Raw genomic sequence first — 23095 nt, forward strand, 5'->3', positions numbered from 1 at the left:
TGGAAAGCCGGGTCCCCAGCGTGTGATCGGAAGTCTTTCCAGCAGCCTCCGGCGGCACTGGGGTGGCAGGGGCAGCTCCCCATGCCCCGGGCCCCGGCTCCACCTTGTGTCTCAGCGCCACGTGCCCTGGGCTCGCCTGCGCCATCGCTCACACGGTTTTTTCTCCGAAGGTACTAAAAAGCTGACCAATAAGGCCACGCTGTGGTATGTGCCCCTGTCACTGAAGAACGTGGACAAGGTCCTGGAGGTGCCTCCAGTCGTGGTAAGGAGACTCTTTGCCGCTTCTCTCGGGGGGCAGATGGCAGAGGCTACCCAGGCGTCCCAGGACAGCATCAGCGGGGGCTGGGGGGCCGGGGGCCGGTGCTGCCGGTGGAGTGGGCTGCCCCTGGCTGGGATCTTCGTGCAGGTTTTGCTCGTGGACGCCGCTCCCGGAGGGCCCTTCCTCCGTCCCGACCAGAGTGGGTCGGAACCGTGCCAGGTGACGGGTCCTTCTGAGAGAACCAGGACCTCCCGGCTGTGTGGCCCAGGCCAGCCGCTCCTCATCTCAGCCCCTGACGAAACGGAGGCTAAGACATCTCTGTTCCCGCCTCTTCCCCTGCCGTCCTTGGTCCCCTCACTGTGGTTGTCTGCAGACAGAACCATCTTTGCACGAAAGGAGCCCGTTGTATTCATCCCCGGCCCACTGGGCACGCTTGGGTGGGCGGGCTGTTGGAGGGTGAATGTCGAGCTGATAGAAGGATTTAGTTCCTTCCTTAAAGTTACCCTCCCCTCCCCCCATGATGCCCAAGCCCCTGCATGTTTCCAGGACACGTGTGACAGCTCCTCGGTGGAGGCCTGTGGCTCTGTTCTCACACCTGAGCTGTTCTTTTTTTTTTTTTTAAACATTTTTTTATTTCTTCATCTGACAGACAGAGATCTCAAGTAGGCAGAGAGGCAGGCAGAGAGAGAGAAGGAAGCAGGCTCCCTGCGGAGCAGAGAGCCCAATGCAGGGCTCGATCCCAGGACCCTGAGATCATGACCTGAGCTGAAGGCAGAGGCTTTAACCCACGGAGCCACCCAGGCGCCCCCACCTGAGCTGTTCTGGAGGAACCATCCCATAGCTCGGGCGGTGGCTGCCTTGCCTCGAGCATTTTCCTGCGCTCATGCAAAGAACAGGTTTTTTTTTTTTTAAAACAGTGTAACTGGGAACCACAGCCGTGGGCACTGGCGTCTGCTCTTTTCGCACTGAGCTCACAGAGAAGCTGGGTCCGGTCCTCCTCCTCACGGGGGTGCTGGGTGCAGGCCCTTCCTGCTTGGAGGAGGCCCGCTCTGACTCCGCGCACCTTTCCACTCCCTGAACCCCTACAAGTGTGACACTGTGGGGCGCTCCTTGGGACTCCCCACCAGCCACGCCCCTGCCCGCGGCAGCCCCGGGTCCGACCCCACACCCTGCCTGGGCCCCGGGGGCAGGCGAGGCCCAGGTGGCACGTCTCCCCAGGTCGGGATGGCGGCCTGCGGGGCTCTAGTTGCCACAAAGTCTAAATATTTAAAAAACTCTCTGGAGACAGGGGAGCCCGCTCCGTGTTGAAGGGGAAAGGGTGCTTGGACCTTGGCCTGAGTTGGATGGGTGGCCTGTCCTTTGGTCCCGCAAAAGGAGGGACACGGTGCTGCCACCTGATGACGGCGCTGGCGCCGCCCGTCCCTGCACGAGCGAGGGGTCCGTTCTGCTGCAGCCTTGCCTCATCCAGACCCCAGTTCTGTCGAGGTCACGTGCACGGCTTCAGTGTGGACATGCTGTTCCCCCCAGAACACTGCCCTTCCTTGCTGCCCCGCCCCCTCCCTCCCTCCTTCCGGCTCTCTCCCCTCCCTGCAGGGGGCCGGGGCAGGACCCGAGCCGCAGGAGCGAGTGACCTTTTTTTTCCGGAAATTACGAGCATACCCACCCCCGCTTTCATCTTTTGCGCCGAGCCCTGGGTACTCGGTCTGTGGCATCGCAGGGAAGCACGACCTAATTATCGAGCTGCTCGCATTTTTGGACGCCGCAGATTGCGGAAGTCTCCACAGCCCTCCTCTGGCTTCGGCACCTGATGCTACGCGTTCCGGGCTTGATGCCGAAGGAAGCTTCCGGGGCTGAACCCATGAGGCCTTGCTTCCTCTGGCTCCTCGGGGGCCGGGGGGCTGGGGGGCCAAGAGCTTCTGGTCTTCCCGTCCTCCCCAGGGAGCACTCACCCCCACATCCCGGGGGGGCCCGGAGCTTTCCCAGCCCCTTTGCAGAGCCAGCCTCGATAAGACAGAGACACCGACTCTGCCCTGCGGAGGCGGCGGCGGAGAGGGTTCCAGACGGGAGAAGCCGTGCAGCTCCCAGCTGCCGGCGACCCCGGTACTCACCGGAGCTCGTCCTCCCACACGCGCAGCCCCGCAGAGAGGCCTTCAGTGGGTTTGAGACACAGGTCTGCTGTTTGCCTTGTCCTGATCCGTCCGGGAAGGCCCGGGTGGCATTTATGCATCGCAGGTAGCGCGGCCACAGGCTTTCTCAGCGCCCCCCACTGTCCTTTCTTTGGGAACACGCGCACCTCCCTGTCCAGGTGTGTGTGCGCCACGGACACGGTCACACGCCTCACAGCTCACACTCACATGTGCGTCGAGGGACCCCCTGTGTGTCTCCGGAGGTCACCGGCGGTCGACCCCCCACGGTGGTGGCCGGTGTCAGGTGCTGCCACTTGGCTCCACCCTCTTCTCCAGGGAACAGGGACCTCAGTATCCCTGCGGTGACCCCGGAGAGGCTGGGGGGCATCTGACAGCAGACGCGTGGGTTGTGGGGTTTTTTCCTTTTTCCCGGTGTCGGAATGTTCGCTCAAGTTCAGTCTGCCCAGGCTCTTGGACCTGTGGGCTGAGCTGGCTAATGATTCACATCAGCGGGACTGGACGAACACTTGGGGGTGAGCGTGGGGTCCCAGCCCCTCGTTGGGACTTCCGGTGGCTTTATCCCCAGATTCAGAGCCAGCGGGCCGGCGTTGGGAGGAAGCTGTTTCCTCCGTCTTCTTGGCTCTTGTCCGGCTGGGGCTGCACCAGCCGCGTGCGACGGCCCAGGCCCAAGGAGCGGGCTCACACGGCCAGGATTTATGAGGCTCAGGAGGTTGGCTCTTTCTTTAAAAATGTCTTTAAAAGGCATTTCTGGAGGACACTTGAGTGCAGCCGTGAATGTTACCGGATAGGTACAGCGCAGACTCTGCTTGCACGCCCTTTACTGTGGACGGTGGGACAGGAGGCCGCGGCTTATTTATGGAGAAAAAGTTAAATTATCCACCGTAACTTAAACACTTGGGGTTTGTTTCTTTTGAACAGACTCCTCAGCTCCTTTCTTGGCCTCCTTGGGAGTCAGTTTCTCAAGCCTCAGATAATGGTAATTAAGCCGCAGATTGGTGTTCCGACGCTGTGCGATCTGGAGCGGAGCCATGAGCAGGAAAATCAGGATGTTTAAAACGGACTTTTGAAAGAAGGTCCAAAATTGTTGTCTAAAGCGAACTTGCCTAAGTTGGAGAGGCTATAGTGAGGGGGTGGAGAGGGGCCCGTGGGGCCCTTCGTGCAGAAGCCTCTCCATCAGGTCCGCTGGAAATGCCGCCTGAGGGAAGGCAAGGGCAGATGTTGGAGCTAACCGAGGGGAGGCTGGCTGGGCCGTGGTCGGCAGGAAGGGAGGGGGCCTCGGGGAAGCTGGCCCCCGCGGACCGAGCCTGCGGTTTTCCGAGGGGTCCCACACAGAGGGCGTGTGTATGTGTCCTACACTGGGCTTGGAGACAGGGCCCCTGCTGTCACATCAGAGAAACCCAGCGTCTCCTGCAGTGCCCATTGGAACCCATTTTTGTGCCAAGTTTTATATTCATGTTTATTCTGAACTTCTTGGGTCCGAACACCTGTGATCCATGATGAGTGCGTCTGTAGGACTGTCGTAGCCTTGGGGTGCGTTCCCGCACCTGTGCAACTGCCCGACAGGCTGGGAGGTCCGCGGGGCGGGGGGTGTCCAGGGCGTGCGGGAAACCTGCTCTCCCCTCGCCCTGTTGGGTCCCCGTGATTCTGTAGTTCTGTGTCCGGGGACAAATCCTAGGAAGGAAGGGGCACGTGTAAAACGTGACGCAGGTTGTTGATGGGATGTTGTTTGAACAGCGAAGGGCTGGGAGCAGGCCTGATGCGTTCAGTCCTGGGCCCATCCCCCAAGTCCTGTTAGGCTGAGAAGTTGGGCTGATGCAGTTGGAGGAGGAAATATGGCTCCTTGGAAACGTGGCACATGGCACGGGAGAATTTTTATTGACATGTGGGCATGAAAATGACGGAGAAAGACACAAAGCAAACGTTCGAGTCTGCTTACCTCTGGATACATGAGATTTTCACCTTCTCCATGTTTTTATTTTTATATTAATTTGGTTTTTTTTAAATTTTTATTTATTTGGCAGAGAGATCACCAGTAGGCAGAGAGGCAGGCAGAGAGAGAGAGAGAGAGGGAAGCAGGCTCCCTGCTGAGCAGAGAGCCCGATGCGGGGCTCGATCCCAGGACCCTGAGATCGTGACCTGAGCCAAAGGCAGATGCTTCGCCAACCCACTGAGCCGCCCAGGCGCCCCAGTTTTTATTGATTGTATTAAGTCTGTCTTACCAGGACAGGGATGGATGGCTCCAGTTGCATGCCTGGAGACCATGCAAGGAGAGACTTGAGGCTGGGAGGCCGAGCCATACCTGGGCGGGGAAGGCGAGGGGCAGAGGCCAGGCTCGCTGTTGCTGGCCTGACCCTCCGTCCGCCCCTCTCCGCAGTATTCCCGGCAGGAGCAGGAGGAAGAGGGCCGGAAGCGGTATGAGGCCCAGAAGCTGGAGCGCATGGAGACCAAGTGGAGGAATGGGGACATTGTCCAGCCTGTCCTGAACCCAGGTAAAATCTGGGGTGCAGGGCGGGGCGCTCACTGCTGCTGGCAGGTGCCGAGTGCGGCAGCCTCATGAGCCTTCTCCTCCTGGGGTTGGTGCAGCCTTTCACTGTGGATGTGGTCCTCGTGGCCCTGTCCCCTGTCCCTGCAAACCCGTTCCCAGTAGCGCCGTCAGCGTTGAGGGGACGGGACAGCTCTGCGGGGCCCGGCAGGCCCGTGGAGTATGACGCAGAGACCCCACTGCGAGGGCACACGGGAGCGAGCCCTGTGCCATTGTGTCCGTCCCCCAAGGTAGCTCAGGAGCACATTTTTTATGGGATTTCCAGCTCATAAAAAACAGGCAAATGGCAGCAGCTCTTTCCACGTTTCTCCTCACCAGCCTGGCCCTCACGTCTGCAGGCCCGAGGCTTCCCCTCAGGCCGAGACCTCTGGCTCGTTCCCTCCCACGCCGGCGTCAGCCAAGTGTCCATCCAGAACCGGCACAGAGAGGTCCAGGCTGGTTTCCTACCAGGCGGGACTTTCCTCCCTGGTCCTTAGCGGACCACTGCCCTGGGGCTCAGACGGTGCAGGGCAGGGTCTCGGGAGGTCTGTCCCCCTCAGGCCACCATGAGCCACTGGGTCGTGTGTCTCCACTGCACACACACGAGTGCACGTCATCCGTGTGGAGAGGATTCTAGAACATGCTGTGTTCTGTGTGGGGCTCCACGGGGTGACCCCTCAGGGTGCCCCGGACACAGGTGTGTTTGAGTTCCACGTTTTGGTCCTTGACAGCCAATGACCTGTCCCGAGTAATCCTGTTCCTCGCTGATGTGCCCCCGTGTGCCCTGGGCTCCCCTCCCCCCACGCTATGCCCCGGCTCCCGCTAACCAGGATGACAGTGGCTCTAGGACACGGACTGGACGGGGTTTCTGGTCCCCCCGCCTGCCTGTCTGGGCTGCAGGCCACATCCAGCATCTGGGCAGGGGGCTGGTGACCACCCAGCAGCCGTGCCAGTGAGGACGGGACCTCCTGGGATCGTCGGGCAGCACCCATGTGGGTCGCGCAGGATTCTGCGAATCTTTCTGTCCCCTCACGCGCATCTCCCCCTTATCCTTCTCAAGCTCCAGCTTCAACCTGCCCATAGCAAAGGCCGGTGGCCTGTGCATGGGGGGGTGTCTTCACTGTCTTTTCACATCTGCTTCTCAGCAGACGCCAAAATGATAAATCACTTGTTAGTATTTGTAAGACAGAATGTTGGTGGAGTAGACGATCAGTTTCTAACACAGTCACCCACAAGATGGGCCTGGGGTCACTCCTGATGATGAAGGACAGTGACGATGCCAGGCCCAGGCTCTGCTCTCAGGTGGGGGCAGGCAAGCGTGCTGGTCAGGCAAAGACATGGGGGACTGCCAAGTGATGTAGGGAGAGGCGATGTCTTAGGAAAGGTACAAAATTGGTGCTGAAGGTATTCTGGAACAGAGAAGCTGGAGGGGGCTGAATGGCAGCCCTCCCACTAAAGACCTGTCCATCCCGTCCAACCCCCATTCTGGACTCTTATTTGCAGAAAGGGTGTTTGTTGCTATGATCAAGTTAAGGATCTCGGGATGAGGTCATTCTGCCTTACCCAGCTGGGTCCCTAACGCAGGGACTAGTGAGCGTTTTCATTAGACAGGAGGGGAGAGACAGTGTCAGCCAGTGGCGGTAGGGATGGAGGGATGGGCTGGGACGAAGTCTGGGCACCAGGCGGGGGCTGCTTGGGTGCTCCTCTCTGTGGGCCCTTTCTGGTGAGTGCTTGGGGTGGGAGCCAGTCCCGGATGCCTCCTCTGACTGTCTGGGAAACAATATAACGCTCACGGTTTCCAGCCTAAGTCCCCTCATGCAGGGGGTTATTTCCTGTTTGCCCTCCTGTCTGACTGTGAATCGGATGCATAACGCTTCTCAGAATCTATTATTCTCCAATGCTTTAGTCAAAGGAGACATTCTGCATCTCAAGTTTTCTTTTCTTTTTTTTTTTTTTAAGATTTTGTTTATTTGAGAGAGAGAGAACGAACGAGAGCACACACAAGCTGGCGGGAGGGAGAAGCAGGCCCCCCACTGAGCAGGGAGCCCAAAGCAGTCTCGATCCCAGGACCCTGAGATCATGACCTGAACTGAAGGCAGATGCTTATCCGACAAAGCCACCCAAATGCCCCAGAATCTCATTTTTTTTTAATTTTTAAAAGATTTTATTTATTTATTTGTCAGAGAGAGAGAGTGAGCGAGTGAGCACAAGCGGGGAAAGCATCAGGCAGAGGGAGACGCGGGCTCTCCGCTGAGCAGGGAGCCCGATGTCGGCCTCCATCCCAGGACCCTAGGATCACGACCTGAGCCGAAGGCACGCTTAATCCACTGAGCCACCCAGGCATCCCCGAAATCTCATTTCTTGATAGATTTTTACAAGCTTTTAAAAAATTTTTCTGTGTTCCAATAAGAATGCATCTTTCTCAGATGATTAGCTTAGGGACTGGCTTAGGGACTGGCTTTTAAATGCTTCTTAAGGAAGTCACATGCCCATTCCTTGCTGTTGTTGAGTGTGCCCTGCATTTCTGACCTCAGTGTCCGGGTAGAGCTGGCCTCGCCCTGGCAGGGGCAGGGCTGGGCTCTGCAGCCAGGCCTCCCGGGGCCCAGAGGAGGGCAGGGTGGTGTCCCCAGGACCCGCCAGCGGGGCAGGCGCTCAGCAGGAAGGACAGAGCGTGGGGTCGGCACTGGGGTCTTTGGAACACTCCAGCCCCTCCCTGCGGGAGGGCCCCGCCAACCCCCTTATCTCTCAGGGTTGACACCAGAACCCGATTTGGGCAGGCTGTTGCCTAGAAACTCCCTCGCCGCTTGACCTCATCCTTCAGGTGTCTTTCAGAGAGTCTGGGAGTTCTTCAAAACCCAGCTTTTTGTTTTGTTTTCCCCATCCGACAAGAGAAAATACAATTACCTTGAACTGTTTGATCCACAGCCGTCAGAGGTCCAGCTTTGACCATGGAGGGACTGCGTGGCCATCGGAGCCATTTGGGGGCATGATGGTTGATGACAAAGAACCCAGCTCTGGCTGCTGGGCTGGGCCCAGGCTCTGCCCCCGCGTGGTCAGCCCGACCCCAGCCACCCCCGAGAGTGCTTGGTGTGCATCTGGGGTCTCCCAGGATCTGACCAGGCCCCATCTATCTGCGCCCATCAGCATGTGCTCTGGGGAGAGAGTGAGGCGTGAGGAGGCAGGGGCAGGGTGGTGAGGGACACGTTGTGAAGAGTTGGGCTGCCCAGGTCTGAGTCCCACTGGCGCCCCTATGGGGACTTAATCTCTGCCACTGTTCCCCGGCTGTTAACACAGGAGAGGGGAATTCTGGGTATGTTTATAGCCGTGTCGACACTCTCCCGTTGCTGCCCTGGGGACCTGACCCGCGCTCTGGCTGCTGCCGTGATGTTGAGATCCAAACATTAGGCGCCCTGCCACCAGGGTCGTAGCACCCACTGCGGCTGCAGAACCCTGGGACCCCAATGCCTGGCCTCATAGAAGTTTATTTCTCATGAAGTCCAAACCGGCTGTTTCTGATCAGGGGGTGTCCTGCAGGTGGGGCGGACTCGTAGCTGTGTGACTTGAACAGGTAGCTTTTGGGGTTACCTCAGAAGGGGAAAGGTCAGGGACTCCCCCATCTGGGGTTCTCATGGGCTGAAAGCAGGTAGCGTTCTGCTTGCACCTCTCTGGCAGGAAGGTGGTCTGCCGAGGAGGCTGGGCAGCGTGGTCTGGTATGCGTGGAGAAGGCGAGGAGAAGGTGCTGTCCGGTCCTGCCGGCTGACCACCACGTCCTGTTCCTTCCCACGCCCACGTGGGGCATTTCACCCCGAACCTGTCCAGCCACTGCCTGACCTCAGGGAGCAGGATCTCGGATTGCGTGTGGTTCCCGTTGGGATTAGAGGTGGTACCTTGCGGGCCAGTGGCTGGAGAGCAAACCATGGGCCCCCTGCGCCAGCACGGTGTCCACACTGTGTTCCCGGGGCTGGTGTGCTGGTTGGGGGTGGGGGGTGCTGCTGTGTCCACGATTGTTTACAAACTTGGGAGTGAAAGTCAGAGGACTGACGGAGGGTCCAGACAGAGGGTCACCACAGCTCTGGGAGCGTGTAGCCCCGAGGTGTTGACTGGCTGCCTGTGTCTCGGGAGTGGGCCTTACTGGGCACACTGGTGTCCCCAGGGATGAACACCATGACCCACTAACAGAGGGGCCGACGAGCCCCTGGAAGCCTTTCCTTTCACGGATCAGAGCACGTGGAGACCGCATTTGTCCTTGGAGAACTCTCACCTGAGCGGCCGGCGCCTGGACGCCCTCCGCGGCTGCGCAGACGTCATGATGCTCGGTCGTGGGCATCGAGCTGTCCCACGGCCTAATCCCTCTCCTTTGCCGTTCCAGAGCCCAACACGGTCAGCTACAGCCAGTCCAGCCTGATTCACCTGGTGGGGCCTTCCGACTGCACCCTGCACGGCTTCGTGCACGGAGGTAAGGACTCAGCGGCTGCTGCTCGCTCGCGTCTCTGTCTCCCCGGAGCCAGGCGGCCGTCTGACCCGGTTTAGGCTTTGGTGTTTGATGAAGCAGAAGTTTAAACTTTTAAGAGGCTGCATGATAAATCGCCGAAATACAGTCGGCGCCTGTTTTTAAAATTGGAAACGAAAGTCAGATGGATGGCTTTCCTGACGGCTGGTCACATGCAGCCCTGGGAGCCGAGAACCACGAGGTGTGTAGTGGCTGCGGGTTGGGGCAGGGCGTTTGGGGCAGTGATGTCACCAGAGAGTAACAGTGTGACCCGTTACCAAAGCAGGGCTACCGCGGCATGTTTTTGGCTCTGACATTTTCACTTATTTCTTCCTTTGGTCAGATTCTACCTTGAAGCTCATGGCTTAGGAAATATAGGGGACTTAGCCCCAGGTTCATAGTGGGACACTTTTTACTTTAATGGGGATTTATTTATTTATTTATTTATTTATTTACTGCAATTTAGAGAAAGCAGTAAGCACGGGCACAGTGCCATTCACTTAAGCTCTTGCCTCCAAGGTTGGGAGTACCAAGCTCTCTTTTCTGTTCCTCTCAGAAAACTCCTATTCATCCTGCAAAACCCAGCTCAAATGGTACCACTCTGTGCAGGGTTATGTTGCTATTTCTACACACGCGGCTCAGGGCAGGGCTCGATCTTACTTTGTGTAGGCTCTAAGACCTCATACAGCGTCGAGCAGGTGCTCTCCTAAGGTGCGTTCCATGAGCGAGAGGCACAGAGCACATCCACGTTGAGGAATATGGGATAACAGGTCCTGGGCTTTTCAGAGTCAGAGTATGCCCTGATTTGAGAATATTTTTAAAGTCTGCTTCTTTTTTTTAGCTAATCCTCTTTGGTGTTTGTTTTGTTGTTGTTGTTAATGTTTTTTTTTTTTTTTAAGATTTTATTTTTTATTTGTCAGAGAGAGAGAGAGAGAGAAGGATCACAGGCAGACAGAGAGGCAGGCAGAGTCAGAGGGAGAAGCAGGCTCCCCGCTGAGCAAGGAGCCCGATGCGGGACTCGATCCCAGGACGCCGGGACCATGACCCGAGCCGAAGGCAGTGGCTCAACCGACTGAGCCACCCAGGTTTTTAATTTCACATTTGTTTTCCTCCTTCAACTAAACGTTGGCTGCGGTGTCCTTTAATCTGATTAACTTGGATCCTACCCAGGACATCGGTACTGCCCAGGCCCGAGCCTGTGGTGGTGCTCAGAGCGTCTTTGTGCCCCGAGGACAGCTGTGGCCCCATAAGCTTGCTTGTCTCCTTTTCCTCACCAGCCCTTGCCTGCCTCCTGGAAGTGGGAGGCAGCCCCTCTTCTGAGCTCCCCATCCGGAGCCCAGACCCCATCACTTTCAGCCTCACTGAGCTCCATTCCTCCTGAAATCAGGGAAGCTGCGCCAAAATTTTTGCCCGTCTTGTCTGTATGTTGGGATTTGGGAGAGGTGGGATCTCCACACTGCGCTGTCTCCTGGCTGACAAGCCCGGCCTCCATCCGCACGTCCTGGACGGTGTGAGTGAGGGAATTGTTGCAAATCTATAACCTGTGCTCTGTCACAGAGCCTGAGCTGTTTCCTTAGAAGTAGGCATGTTTCTTTAAGAAGCGCCTTTAAGGAACATTTATATTGGCTTTGCAGTATTTAATGCCTATTTTAGTAGAGGTTTTTGTGCCCACAAGTTAAAAAAAAAAAGCCAAATATTTTCCCCAAACGCAGTCATCTCTAAATAGCGCCTAGGAACTCACCAGGAGTGAGTGAACAAAATAAACACCACGCTGAAAATACCTGCGAAGACCTGGGACTTCACGGCGTTTTCTTGCGGAGAGGATGCCGGCGATACGAGGGGTGTCTGAACGCATTTCCGTCAACGTCCTCTCTAACCTGTAGCTCAGTCATGCCAAGCGCAGAAAATTGTGAGCTGAGATGGAGGCTACTTTGGGTTTTATCCAGTAATTCTGGGCCGTGTATATGTCTCTGAAAAACTCTGGCCCCGTTCCGTTTTCTGTGCCTTTCACACACCGGACAGTGTCAACCTTGCAGCCTGGCTCCCATCCCGGCTCTTAAGAGCACACGATGCGGACGCTGACCGTGCTGAACTGGGGTGGGGGGGCAGCCCCAGACGGGAGGCAGGACTGCAGTCTGGTGCTCGGTCTTTTGTCCTGTCCTGGGTGCGCGGACAAGCTGTCCAGGGATTCACGGAGGGAAGCAGGAGCCGAGGGGAGCAAGCCAGAGGACACAGAGGATGTTGGTCCCCTGTGCCTGGAAGGAGGGCCATCTGCGTCCCTGTGGTTGTGGTTTCAGGGTCTCAGCACGAGTTCCAGCCTGGCTTTGGGCTTCTGCCTTCCCTGAGTCCTGAGTGAAGCCACGCGGGTCCCTTCCTCCTCTTCTGGCCTCCCGTCCCCTCCGCTCCCCCACTGTTGGCTGTATCCCCGAAGCGGCGGCCTGGCGGGTACTTGGGGGGTGTTTAGGTTCATGCCACAGTGAGGACCTGATTATAAACTCACCCAGACACCCATCCTCGATAGACAATAAGAGGAGGAATTGATGGTCCTTCCCGAACATACTAAAACGCAGGTATCTGAGCCCCAAAGTCAGCATCTTCCTCCAAGGCCAGGATTGAGGCGAGGGCCGCGCTGTCATGCACGTTCATGTGGCTTTGGGGACTGGAGCCACTGGCAGTAAACCAGAGGGACACTCGGAGGCCCCGGCACTGACAGAAAGGAGGGAAGGCTCTGTCTTTGCAGATGGCACAGTGACGTACCTGGGCGACCCCAGAGATTCCACGATGAAGCTAACTCAGGTCATTAAAGAATTCAGGGGAACAGCAGCATCTACAATGACTGATATTAGTCATAAAACACTTGCCTGAAATAGAAAAGTGACTTTTCATTGTTTCTGTTTGTAGGCGTGTCTGTTGTCCCAGGTGTGTTTTGGGTTGAATTTTATTTATATCACGAAATATCACTCTTCAGTAATTTGGTGGAACGGTGTAGGGCCCGTTTTGTCTTTGATTCGTCCTCTTCGAGGTCTTGTTCTCGTCTTCCGTTGGTTCCAGAGACGATCGCAGCTGCTTTCTTCCTCTGGGACGCTCCCTGCCTGGCCCTCTGTCGGCTGTCCCACGCGGGCTGGAAGGGGGGGTCGCTGCTCAGCACGGCCCGCACGTGACGATGCCAGGGGGGCTCCCTGGCGGTCGCCTGGCATCGCTCAGGGCAGGCTGGAGGAAGTGTCTCCGCCGTGAATTCTTCACTTCTGAACCTCTGGTGGCCTTGGATGTTTCTTTGGCGCTTTAACCAACCTTATTAACTAGTTTAAACCAAGGTGTCCTACGGGAGGGTCTAAAATGGCTTTTGCCAAAATGCAGCTGCCCCGGTCCTCTCTTCGTGGGGGCCGCAGCTCTGGCTGTGCTCCTGGCTTGTGGCTCTGTCTCCCTGGGGGTCACTCGGTGGGCCCGCCGCAGACTCGTCTCATCGCCGTGTCTCCCACCCGCTCCGAACACCCAGGCCCCGGTGCCCTGTGGAATGCCTCTCGGTACAGGTACGCCTGCCGGACAGCCATGCAGGATGTGTTTCCTTGGAGAGGGTCCCCCTCTGCGCCCCGCGAGCCAGACTGCTCGTTCCCTGCACTGCCCTGTGCTGGTCATCCTCACAGAGCTTCCGTTTTCTGGTAGCTTCCTAGGGAAGGCGTATGTCAGCCGGATGAAAGGCTCAGCGGCTGTGCGGAAGGCCCCACACAGTGGCTCCCATCAGACAGACGACAGCTGCACCTGTGGGATGACGAAGCTGTAAGATGTCCAGGGCTCATCGGGAAGCTCTGGTGTTGGCGACCCAGGCTCCCTCTGCCCAGTCCGCCGTCCCTGGGGCGGCCCCATTTAGGTGGTGGGGTGGCATGTGGTGGCACCAGGGTTCCAGCCCGGAAGGCGGGGGGGGGCTCCCAGGAAGCGGCACCCACCGTTCGCGTCTGCTGGTCAGTCCAGCTGGCCAGACGTGTCAGTCAAACTCTAGAGCTGCTGTAGGAGAGAGGGAGAAGTCATGGGGGGGGCAGTCTCTGTGGGGGGCTCAGGAGTAGTTTTTCTGGATTTGGCGTGTGTCAATCGTTTCCTGGCTGGGTGTGGCATCGTCTCCCCGGACTTGGAGGCGTCGGTGCGTCCCTTTCCTGCAGCCAAGGTCCCTGTTCAGTCTGTGGTTCTGTCCCTCAACTCTCTGGCCGCACCTCGGCCTGTCCCTCTTCCCCGAGCCTCACGGCTCGCTCTGGCCTCTGCCCTGGGCCCATCCACAAGCTTCCTGCGGACTGCTTTCCCGAATGACATGGAAGTGAGTGGTCCGTGTTTCCTGGGCTCCTCTCCTTTGAGGTGTCAGCCCCAAGGCACGCTGCGCTTCACAGACCCTCCCCCGAGCCTGCTCTGAACGTCTGGCCCCGCGCCCGGGGGTTCAGAGCAGCCTGGGGACCACGCTGGTGAGTCCCGGCTCCATCCCTGCAGCGCCAGCAGCCACCAGCTTTCCGCAGCCTCTTACCCCTCAGCGCACCCCCTCTGGTGCGTGTCCGTTCGCCTTTTCCGCCTTTTCCTCAAAGTCCGCGCTCCTTGTGGGCTTCCGACCCTCTTCTCACCCACTTGCGGGTGTCCGCCCCAGTGGCCTGCTCATCCTTCCCGTGGTGTCCGTCTGTCCACTTTCCTGAGAGGTCGTGGATTGTGGTCTCATCCTCGCCGCCTGCTGGGATCACCAGGGCCCTCAGAAATGCAGATGCCCGCCGCACCCCCACCCCCGTCCCCCGGTTGGACCAGGTGCGGTGGGGCGGCCGAGTGCTGGGGTCCCGGTGATTCTGACAGACGGGTCAGCCTGAGTTACCAGCAGCTGCTGGGAACGTGCGGCCCTGGGGAAGAGGCCACAGGGGGGAACAGTGAACCGCGCCCAGCCCCGGCGCCCGGAGTGTTTCCTGCCTCGGAACACTATTCCCCGCGGTCCCCGCCGTTCCCCGGCGTCCGTAAATGAGCAACCAGTGCACATGCTAACGACGTACGAACTAGATGACAGAGAAGCTTGTTCTTAAAGTTCATTATTGTTGTCCTCTTAATAACCCCGTGGAAAACCCCAGAAACCGGGAAAGGAAGGAAGTTTACAGACTCTCAGGGAAGGGTGTCGGGGGCAGCCAGAGCTCTGTTCTGGATGGTCAGCCCCGACCGCACCTTCCAGAGCTTCCGTGAGGAGTGGACCTGCGGGGCCCTCGACCCGGGGGCTGACCTGGGTGATGCCGGTCGCCTCTCGGGTGCCTGTCCCGGACCTCTCGAGCGTCAGAGGAGGGCGTGGGGTTGTCTGTGGTAGAGCTCTTGTGTTCACAATCACAGCTGCTTCTGAGTAAAAACTGCCTCTGCTCCAAGACGAGAAGGCAGCAGCGTGGAGGTGAACTGGGGCTGACCCGGTTTCCTAAACGTGTCTGTCCCTCAGCAGTCGTCTTGGTGCCTGTTAGGAACACGGAAATCTGGGCCTTCTCCAGAAGGGTGTGATAAACCGGTCTGGGCCCTGGCCTGGGGACCTGCATTTTGACACAGATGGCCTGGTGGTTCTCGTGATTCGGGGCTCCCAGAAACTCCCAGCGAGGGGCCTTTTGTCTCAATGTACCCAGCGACTATGCCCTCTCACCCCATTCCCCCAACCTCTCAAGAACATTGGACGCCCACCCCCCTCCCAGTCCCCTCCTGGGTTCATGTCCCCCCACACCAAATCTGTGCTGGGGCCAGAGTGCCTGAGTGTGGACAGAGACCAGGCCCCACCCCGAGAAGCCTCCAGTAAGTCCGGGGCGGGCCCCGGCATCTGCAGTCAAGTGCTTCCCAAATGACTCTCCCCATGCCGACAGTGAGGGCTTCTGGGCCTTCCTGAATCTCAGATTGCCCCTGTCGCCTGAGGTGTCTTTGCTCCCCCGTATCAGTCCCGGACCTTATCCTCCGTCTCCATCTTTTCTCCTTGTGCCTCGCCTGGCCCCGTGGCCTCTGTGACCTTATCCAAGTGGCCTCTGATAAATGTGTTCTTCCCTGCTCGAGTGGTCTCGGTGTCTCCCCCGGGACAGTGGCCCCGTGGACCTGGTCTTTCTCTTCCTTTCCCCACTCAGCTGTTCTTCTCGTCACTTCCGTGGAGTGGATGATGATGATACCCCCTAGAACAGTGTGGCTGTCCTCACCTGGCCCCTACCCTGGGCCTTTTAGCTTCCCTTTCTGTACAGGGGTTCGGAGAGGGTGGATTAAATGAGATAATACGGGGCGAACAGCCGGCCCATAGGGAACACTTAGTAAAGTTTGGTGGTGGTTACGAACCGCAGGCCCTTGAGCAGCACGGGTTTGAACCGCACGGGTCCTCCTGTGTCTGGATTTTTTTCAACAAAGACAGGACAGCGTGTATGTGTATTATCTCTTCCTTTGATTTTCATGTCATTTTCTTCCCCTTTGCTGACTTTACCACACGACACCGTGTACGATGCACTTGACACGCGCAGTCCGTGTTAATCCGCGGGTCCTGTTGGGGGAGGTGTGTGCTCAACGGTGCGCCGCTAGTAGTTAGGCTTGGGGGGAGTCAAAAGTTACAGGTGGGTTTGTGAGGGGGTCGGCGCACGTAACCCACTGCGTTGTTCCAAGGTCAACTGTAATATTTATTTGGTTTACTAGCATTAGGACAGGCGCAGAGGGAACACGGAGAGCACATGCTCTTTCCTCCCATCCAGGAAGGCGTTTGTGAAATATCGTTTATGTGAGCACAAAGCATATCGTAACGGTGGGACCCGTGCAGGCTTGGCTTCCGTAACAGGAACGTAGCCACCTGCGAGTCAAGCCCGTCCTCTAAATGGAAGAGTCAAGTCCGGGCTTCTGGACAGTCCAGAACCACAAATAGCAGAGAGGAGAGCGTTTCCTGTCAAAAACCGGGTTTGGCTAAAGATACTCTCAGAGGAGAGAGTGGGTCACTTGGAACTTGTGCTACCTAAAAAGAAAAGAAAAATTAAAAATAACTGAGCGCTGGAACTGGAAAAAGAGCAGCAGATCCACCCCCAGGAAGGGGGGGGACGGGGATGGCAGCAGGCCTGGCTGTGCGTGCCAGTCTTAGGACCCCCCTCCAGCCCGCTGCTGTCCCTCGGCTTTGCTCCGTCCCCGCCCTGCTCCCATCTCCCAGCCACGGGACCTGTGAATGTTGGGCTGTCAGAGCCCTGCCTCCTTCCTGCCCTCCCCAGGTTGCAGGGTCCTGGGGCCCCACACCTCCGGCATCTCCCCGCCCTGACCTGCCCCAGGCAGCACATCACTCTCAGCGAAGCCTGACTCTGCCCGCAGCAGCCGCAGCTCTCCTGGTACAGGTCTCGCCGCTGCCTGCACGACGCCGTCCAGCCTTGTCACCGCCCTCGAGACTGCGTTTCCCTAAGCGCGCCTCTTGCTTTTCTTTCTCCATATCTTTGTTCATCCTCTTCCCACCTGCGCCCATTCCGTGTGCCCAGCCCTCATCCCGTCTCCGCCCTGGTGCTCCGGGAACCCCTCTCTCCTCAGGGAGTAGCAACCTCCCCTTCCCCCTTACGCCTCGTCGCACGTTTGTTTCTCTCTTACACATTTCGGTCTTTCTGTCACTTCGGATGGTGGCGATATTCTCGGGTGTTTATTTCCTGGAGGTGGCAAGCTTTCTTGTCCTGACTTCCTCCCTTCGAGCCGCTTTGCAGAGAACCTTATGCGTGGAAGGAACTTGATGGGGTCCGCTGATTGAGCGAAAGACGTCGTTCGGAAAGGTGGTTGGAGTTGATGCTGCCCACTAGCTGTGTCCTGAGCCGTTACGGTTTGTCTCAGAATCACAGCTCGTAAATCCAGCGGACTGTGGTGCTCCGGCATCCTTAGATCAAGCTCCAGACTGGCCCCAGTCGGCGGGCACTTGTGGGACAGGCCGGGCTTTCCAGCATGCTGAGGCGGCGGCGTACTGCAGGGGAGCTCACGCCCGTGTGCCTGATCCTGCCTGGCACTCGGCTAGAGTGTGGGGTGGCCACCGACCCTTTAACTGGACCCATTCTGCCTCTGTTGACGAGGCCAGGGGTCTGGTCGGTTTCAGCCAGATGCTGCAGACGCTGCACCTCGGCCGCGGAGCCCATCAGAGCCAGGAATGGACGCACGACACAGGGAGCGTGAGCACTGATCGGCCCTGGGAAAGAATGCCTCGGTTTCAGAAAATAAGGGGCCGGGATGAGTTGTTTTCTAGAAGCCTGTGCTGTCCCCGTGAGTCTGCAAATAAGTTTATCCATGGGAACCCCTGCCCCTAGCTCTAAGACACTCCCATGGTCTGTACTGGAGCCCCTGATTTCTGGGGTGACCTTGCTGACCCAACGGGGCTCCCAGGTCTGCAGCTGACTTGCTTTGGAAAAAGAATAATGGAATTGTGACTGTCATAAAACCTTTATCAGCTGGAGTTACTGGGGTGCCACTTGTCACAGTGTCCTTGGTGCCCTCAAGCCAGCTGGGGAGGCCAGTCATCTCTTTCCTGGCAGAGCAGTCTCCCCGGGCCACCTGTGCCCCCTGCCATGGCTCCCCTCTGCCTTTCATCTTGGTGCCTTGGTGAGCTGTCTGTTCTCCGTCCTCCTGTCTCTCTCATCATCCTTTCTGGAACCTGCTCCCAACACTTCCCTCTAGTCAAGGAGCCCTCTGGCCGGCCATTGCCAAAGCCCGAGAGCAGGTCTTGGTGCGCACAGCTCATGCATCCCCTCCTCTCAGCCTCTCTCCCTAGGCCCCTTCCCTCCCCTCTTCGCGCCCATGGCCTTGGGGCCTCATGCATGCTCCCTCCCTCAGGGACTCATCTGGCCTCATGCTGCCCTGGGCCCTTGGCTCCCAGGTTTATAGCTGCAGCTGAGTCCCCAGGACCTCCTCTGGGATGGCTGATGGACTCCCCCAGTGCTCCCCCTGCAGCGGCGGCCAGGCCACCCCCTCGGTCGTCTGGCCAGAATTCCCACAACCTCCCCGGACTCAGCTGGCTCTCTCTCAGGCTTTGCTCCCCATCTATCGGCAAGTCCTTTGGGCTCTGCCTGCCAAACAGATCAGAACACGAGCTCTCCCCACCAACACTGTCCCCTCCTGCTCCCCACTTCCACTGAAGTGGCCTCTTGCCTGACCCCCCCACCACCACCACCCGAGCGTCTCCTCTCTGCACGGCGCCCTCATCTGTCCCTTCAGAGCAGAAGCACAGTCCAGCCCGGCCTGTTCCAGGCCCTGGAGCGGCTCCTGTCTCCCTCCCAGAAGAAGACAAATCTGTCTTTCCTTTTTTTTTTTTTAGAGGTGGGGGGAAGAGAGAGAATGTTAAGTAGGCTCCAGGCCCAGCGCAAGCCACACACAAAGCTGGATCCCACGACCTTGAGACCATGACCTGAGCTGAGATCAAGACTCAGACCCTCAACCGACTGAGCCACCAGGCACCCCAAAGTCCGATCTTCTTATTTGTGCTGCGTCTGTCCTCACGAGGCCTCCCTCCAAAAGGGCCTTCCCTTGTGCCTCCCAGTCCTCCCCATCTTGTACCCCTCTTGCCCTCCTCTGGTCCCTCGCCTTCCCAAGAAGCCTGGGGCCTTCCCAGCTGCGGGCTCTGCTGCTGCTGCTCCCTCTTCCGGGGCTGCCATTGTTCCCTCTGCTGAGTTTCTGCCACCCGGACAGCTGCCCAGCTGCTCCCCTTTCTCTGCAGGTCACTGGAGGAAAGGCGGGTCTTCCTGGGCCCCCTGTGACAGGCGGACCCCTCCCCGATGTGCTCACAGGGTGCCCAAGCGTTTACCTGCCCGTTGGCACCCCGCCCCACCCAGAACGCAGGCTCACGGCCAGGGACCTTGGTCTCATGGGCTCACTGCGGCATCCTCAGCCCTGAAAGCAGGGCCTGGAGATGAGTAGACATGCAGGGCGCCGAGTGGATGACCTGGAGAGAGTGCAGGGCTGCAGCACGGCGGCCGAGTCAGCCCCATGGAGGAGCGTGTGCAGGACCGTGAGGCGCAGGCGTGCGGCAGAGCCTGACGCAGACACCGCGCCCTCGAAACACCCAGCAGCCAAGGGGCCATGTGTGGCTCCCGGGGGTCCTGAGGCTGGGGGGCGGTGCGGCTTAGCGGGGACCCGAAAGAGAAGGCGGCAGGGAGGCAGGTGGTTCACGGTGGAGACAAGCCTGTTGGCCCAAGCAGAGCCCATCTGGGAGACAAGGCGCAGAAGGAGCCTCCAGCCCAGAGGCTCTTGCGCGCTCGGATTTCGTGGGGCGGTTGGGAACGAGCAGTGTTTTGCACCCGTGGGAGGAATTGATTTCACGCAAAATACAGAACAAGGCACAGATGCTCCTTTCCAGTTTTGTGGCCTCGTTTAGCTGGGGCCCCCGCTGTGTGGTAGACAGGGTGCCAAGCCCTCGGTCGGGGAGGAGGGAGAAAACAGGGGGTGAGGCACGTTTCTGACTTTTGAGGAACGGGTCTGGGGGCTCCTGAGGTGAGCAAGCAAATGCTGGTTCGGGGCCCAGTCCTTCGTGGTGCAGCCGAGCACTCCTCCTGCTTCCCACTTTCTAAGAATCTTTGGGTTTGAAAATGTTCTTTGTAGCTAAAGCCCCACAGAGCGGCTTCATGACTACCCAGGTGGTTCCAGGATGCGGGGCCAGAGGCGGAAACCCAGGTGAGCAAACCAGCCGGCTGCTCCCCCCTCCTCCCCTCCAGACTGACAGCGGGTTCCGTGCTGCCGGGTCCGACCACCCTGCTCACGCCTGTCGCACGGACTGGTTTCCTCCTGCCCACTGGCCCTCTCGGTGGCCTCTCCAGCCAGGGAGGGTGTGGCTGGTCAGCAGTCTTCACCCAGAAATGTGCGTGTTTTGCTTGAGAACCTCAGTCAGCTGTACGGGACCAGAATGTCCTTCTCTGCGGGTGTCCTGGGATCTTTCATCTTTGGTGCCGGATTAATTAGCTTTTGCTGCCTACTTAGCTGCATCGCTAGGGCCACTGAGGTCCCCTAACAGTATCTTTCCCATTTAGGATCACGAGCATGGGATTCTTAAATATTACCCTTCACCCTGACTCGAGTCTTTCCTCTAAGGAAACCGACGCCCCCCCCCCCCCCCCCGCAGTGGTTCTCAGCCTTCAGAGATGCGACCCGGCCCTGTGTGGCCCCCAGGACTCAGTCCACCCTTCCCAGAGTGGGTAGCGGGGAGGGGGCTGAGCGTACAGGGCCCGCTGATCCCTAATCTCCTTGGCGGTTGGGACAGGAAGCCGCCTGCCCTACTTTCCCTGCTGCCTTGTTTGCAAGAGGGAAGCATCGATTCTCAAACAGCAGTGAACACGTCCAGTTGTGACCTGACACAGAGCGTGAGGGGTGAAACACGGCCAGGCAGCCCCTTTCCCCGGCCCCGGGGCGTGTGGGAGCCTCGGTCCTGCCGTGCCTGAGGCCTCTGCCCGGGTTCCTGCTTTTGACATTCTAACATTAGAAACCCATGGTCTTTACTACCCTGTGTATGAATTGCCACAAATAATCCTTACTAATTACTTTACCTAATACTCCCCTGACCCTTCCCGGTCCAGTCGCTTTTCACAGAGCTGCCCACAGGTGCTTCTGGAACCTGGCAGGGAGACGCCGGACTGTCTGGGGAGGCTGTCACTCAGCCGGCTCCCAGAATAACCCGTCGCCATTGCGGAGGGGTGGGCTAGTTAAAATAGGATGAACTTACTATTGTTTTCTTAATATAGGAGCCTGGCACCCACACTCTGTCAGCTGGGATTAAATATAGAAACGGGGGCATCTCAAATCGCCACCCACGGGGCGGGCAGCGGCGGCGCTGGGCTCAGAGCTGCTAACTGCCGCTCTGGGTTTGTAGGCAAGCGTGACCCAGGCAGCCAGTCGGGCCTGAGAATAAATTTAAGCCTCTATTTTTAAGCCAGCCAACATGTTGTCGATACTTAAAAAACCTATGAGCAGTTAAATGTTAGATTCAAAAATATCTCTGGTGCCCGCTGTTTATCTGCGTGCTTGTGGCCGAGCAGGTCTCATTTTCTTCCTTCCCATAATTCCTGAAATGGATGCAGCATCTAAGGACAGCAAATCTACAATTTTGTTGTCATTTTTTAAATGGCGAGTCCCGGGTAATGAGGACAGCACACGACAGACTGTAATTTGCCAAAGTGATGTCCCCGTCACGGGCAGCCCCCATGGTGCCGGCACGGGGAGAAACTGACATGCTTTTCCGGTGGGACCCCGGGCAGAGGCACGTTTTGGAAGGCTTGGGTGCTTGATGTTTCACATGTGAGTAGAAAAGGGATCAGGAGGTGGGGAGTTCAGTGTCAAGGAGGGCTGGGGCTTTCCGCAGGCGGGGGCGGGGGGTTGTGTTTGTGTTTGACAGAGTTTATCTCTCTCCGTGGACAGGTCATAGCATACTGCGTCTGCCGCCCTCGCTCTGCGGTAACTGTCCTTACAAATATGTCAGGACGGGATGAGATTTTTCATGGTCTTACTTCCGCCGGGGCCACGTGACATGAGCGTCTCAGAACAAGCTCCATGCAGCGATGTGTCCCGCGTGGGTCCTCTCCGTACCACGAAGACGGAGAAGACAGCTTGAATTAACATCTTATTATAATCTCAACTTTAGATCCACTCTCTTCCCTCTAAGCAGGCACCAGACGTCCCTTGACACGCAGGACCCCAGGGGACCGGTGCCTCCAGCTCCGAAAGCCCCAGGACACCTCCCTTTCTTTTTTTTTCGGGAGGAAGGGCAGAGGGAGAAGGAGAGAGAGAATCCCAAACAGGCTCCATGCCCAGCACACAGCCGGACACACAGCTCGATCTCACAATGCTGAGATCATGACCTGAGCCGAAATCAAGAGTCGTCTGCTTCATGAGTCACCTGGGAGCCCCCAAAGAGACCTCCCCGATTCAAGGCCAAACAGTTGAGTTCTGGACAGAGATTTTCCGTGTAGTGAACCCCGAGGACTGGCTTGCTGTCACTTCCTGTCGAACTGGCTGTGGCCTCCGTGGGAGGTTCAGATTAATGGACGTAGTGAGAGCCTTCCTGCAGCTTGGACCCTGTGCCCCTCGGCTGTCCCCGGTGGAACAGACCCCGACCTCTTCCCAGGCCTCCGTGTGTGGCACTATGAGATTGCTGCCCAGCCTCACTGCCCGCTGCCCCCATTAGTCACTGTTTCCGGTAACTGGGATAAATCCCCAAGTTGGGGCGCAATCTCGTAATAGACACCCATGGTGCGACCAGGCCTGTCTCCGTCTCTGGGCAACAGAAGTCTGTGGGTTCCGTCCATGAGTGGCCTTTGCCATAAAATGCTGATATTTTTTTTTCTTTGTGAGGTTTTGCAGCTAATCACGGTTCTCTCCCCTTTCCCAACTCAGATTTGTATGCTGGCTGTTAGGGTCTGGAGGAGGCTATCTTTTTTTAATTTTTAAAATTTAAATTAAATTAACATAGAATGTATTATGAGTTTCAGAGGTAGAGTTCAGTGATTCATATACTGCATATAACACCCAGTGCTCATCCATCACGTGCTCTCCTTAATGCCCGTCCCCCAGTCACCCCATCCCCCACGCTGCTCCCTTCCAGCAGCCCTCAGTTGGTTTCCTAGAGTTAAAGAGTCTCTTATGATTTGTCTCCCGCTCTGATTTCATCTTGGTTTATTTTCCGCTCTCTTCTCCTATGATCCTCTGTCTTGTTTCTCAAATACCACATATGAGTGAAATTA

The 23095-nt window shown here is 57.8% G+C and overlaps 1 protein-coding gene across 5 annotated transcripts in view; it reads left to right on the forward strand.

Annotated features, from left to right (window-relative positions):
- ACOT7 (acyl-CoA thioesterase 7) overlaps window positions 1–23095 on the forward strand; it is a 98809-nt gene that overhangs the window by 44945 nt on the left and 30769 nt on the right. For all 5 annotated transcript variants that reach the window (XM_046010894.1, XM_046010896.1, XM_046010890.1 and 2 more), the window contains exons 4-6: window positions 171–262; window positions 4781–4895; window positions 9297–9383. In XM_046010894.1, coding sequence (XP_045866850.1) covers window positions 171–262; window positions 4781–4895; window positions 9297–9383 — 294 coding nt within the window. The remainder of the gene's footprint in view (window positions 1–170; window positions 263–4780; window positions 4896–9296; window positions 9384–23095) is intronic.

This window comes from Meles meles, chromosome 1 (genome assembly GCF_922984935.1).
Source record: "Meles meles chromosome 1, mMelMel3.1 paternal haplotype, whole genome shotgun sequence".
Classification (NCBI taxonomy): Eukaryota; Metazoa; Chordata; class Mammalia; order Carnivora; family Mustelidae; genus Meles; species Meles meles.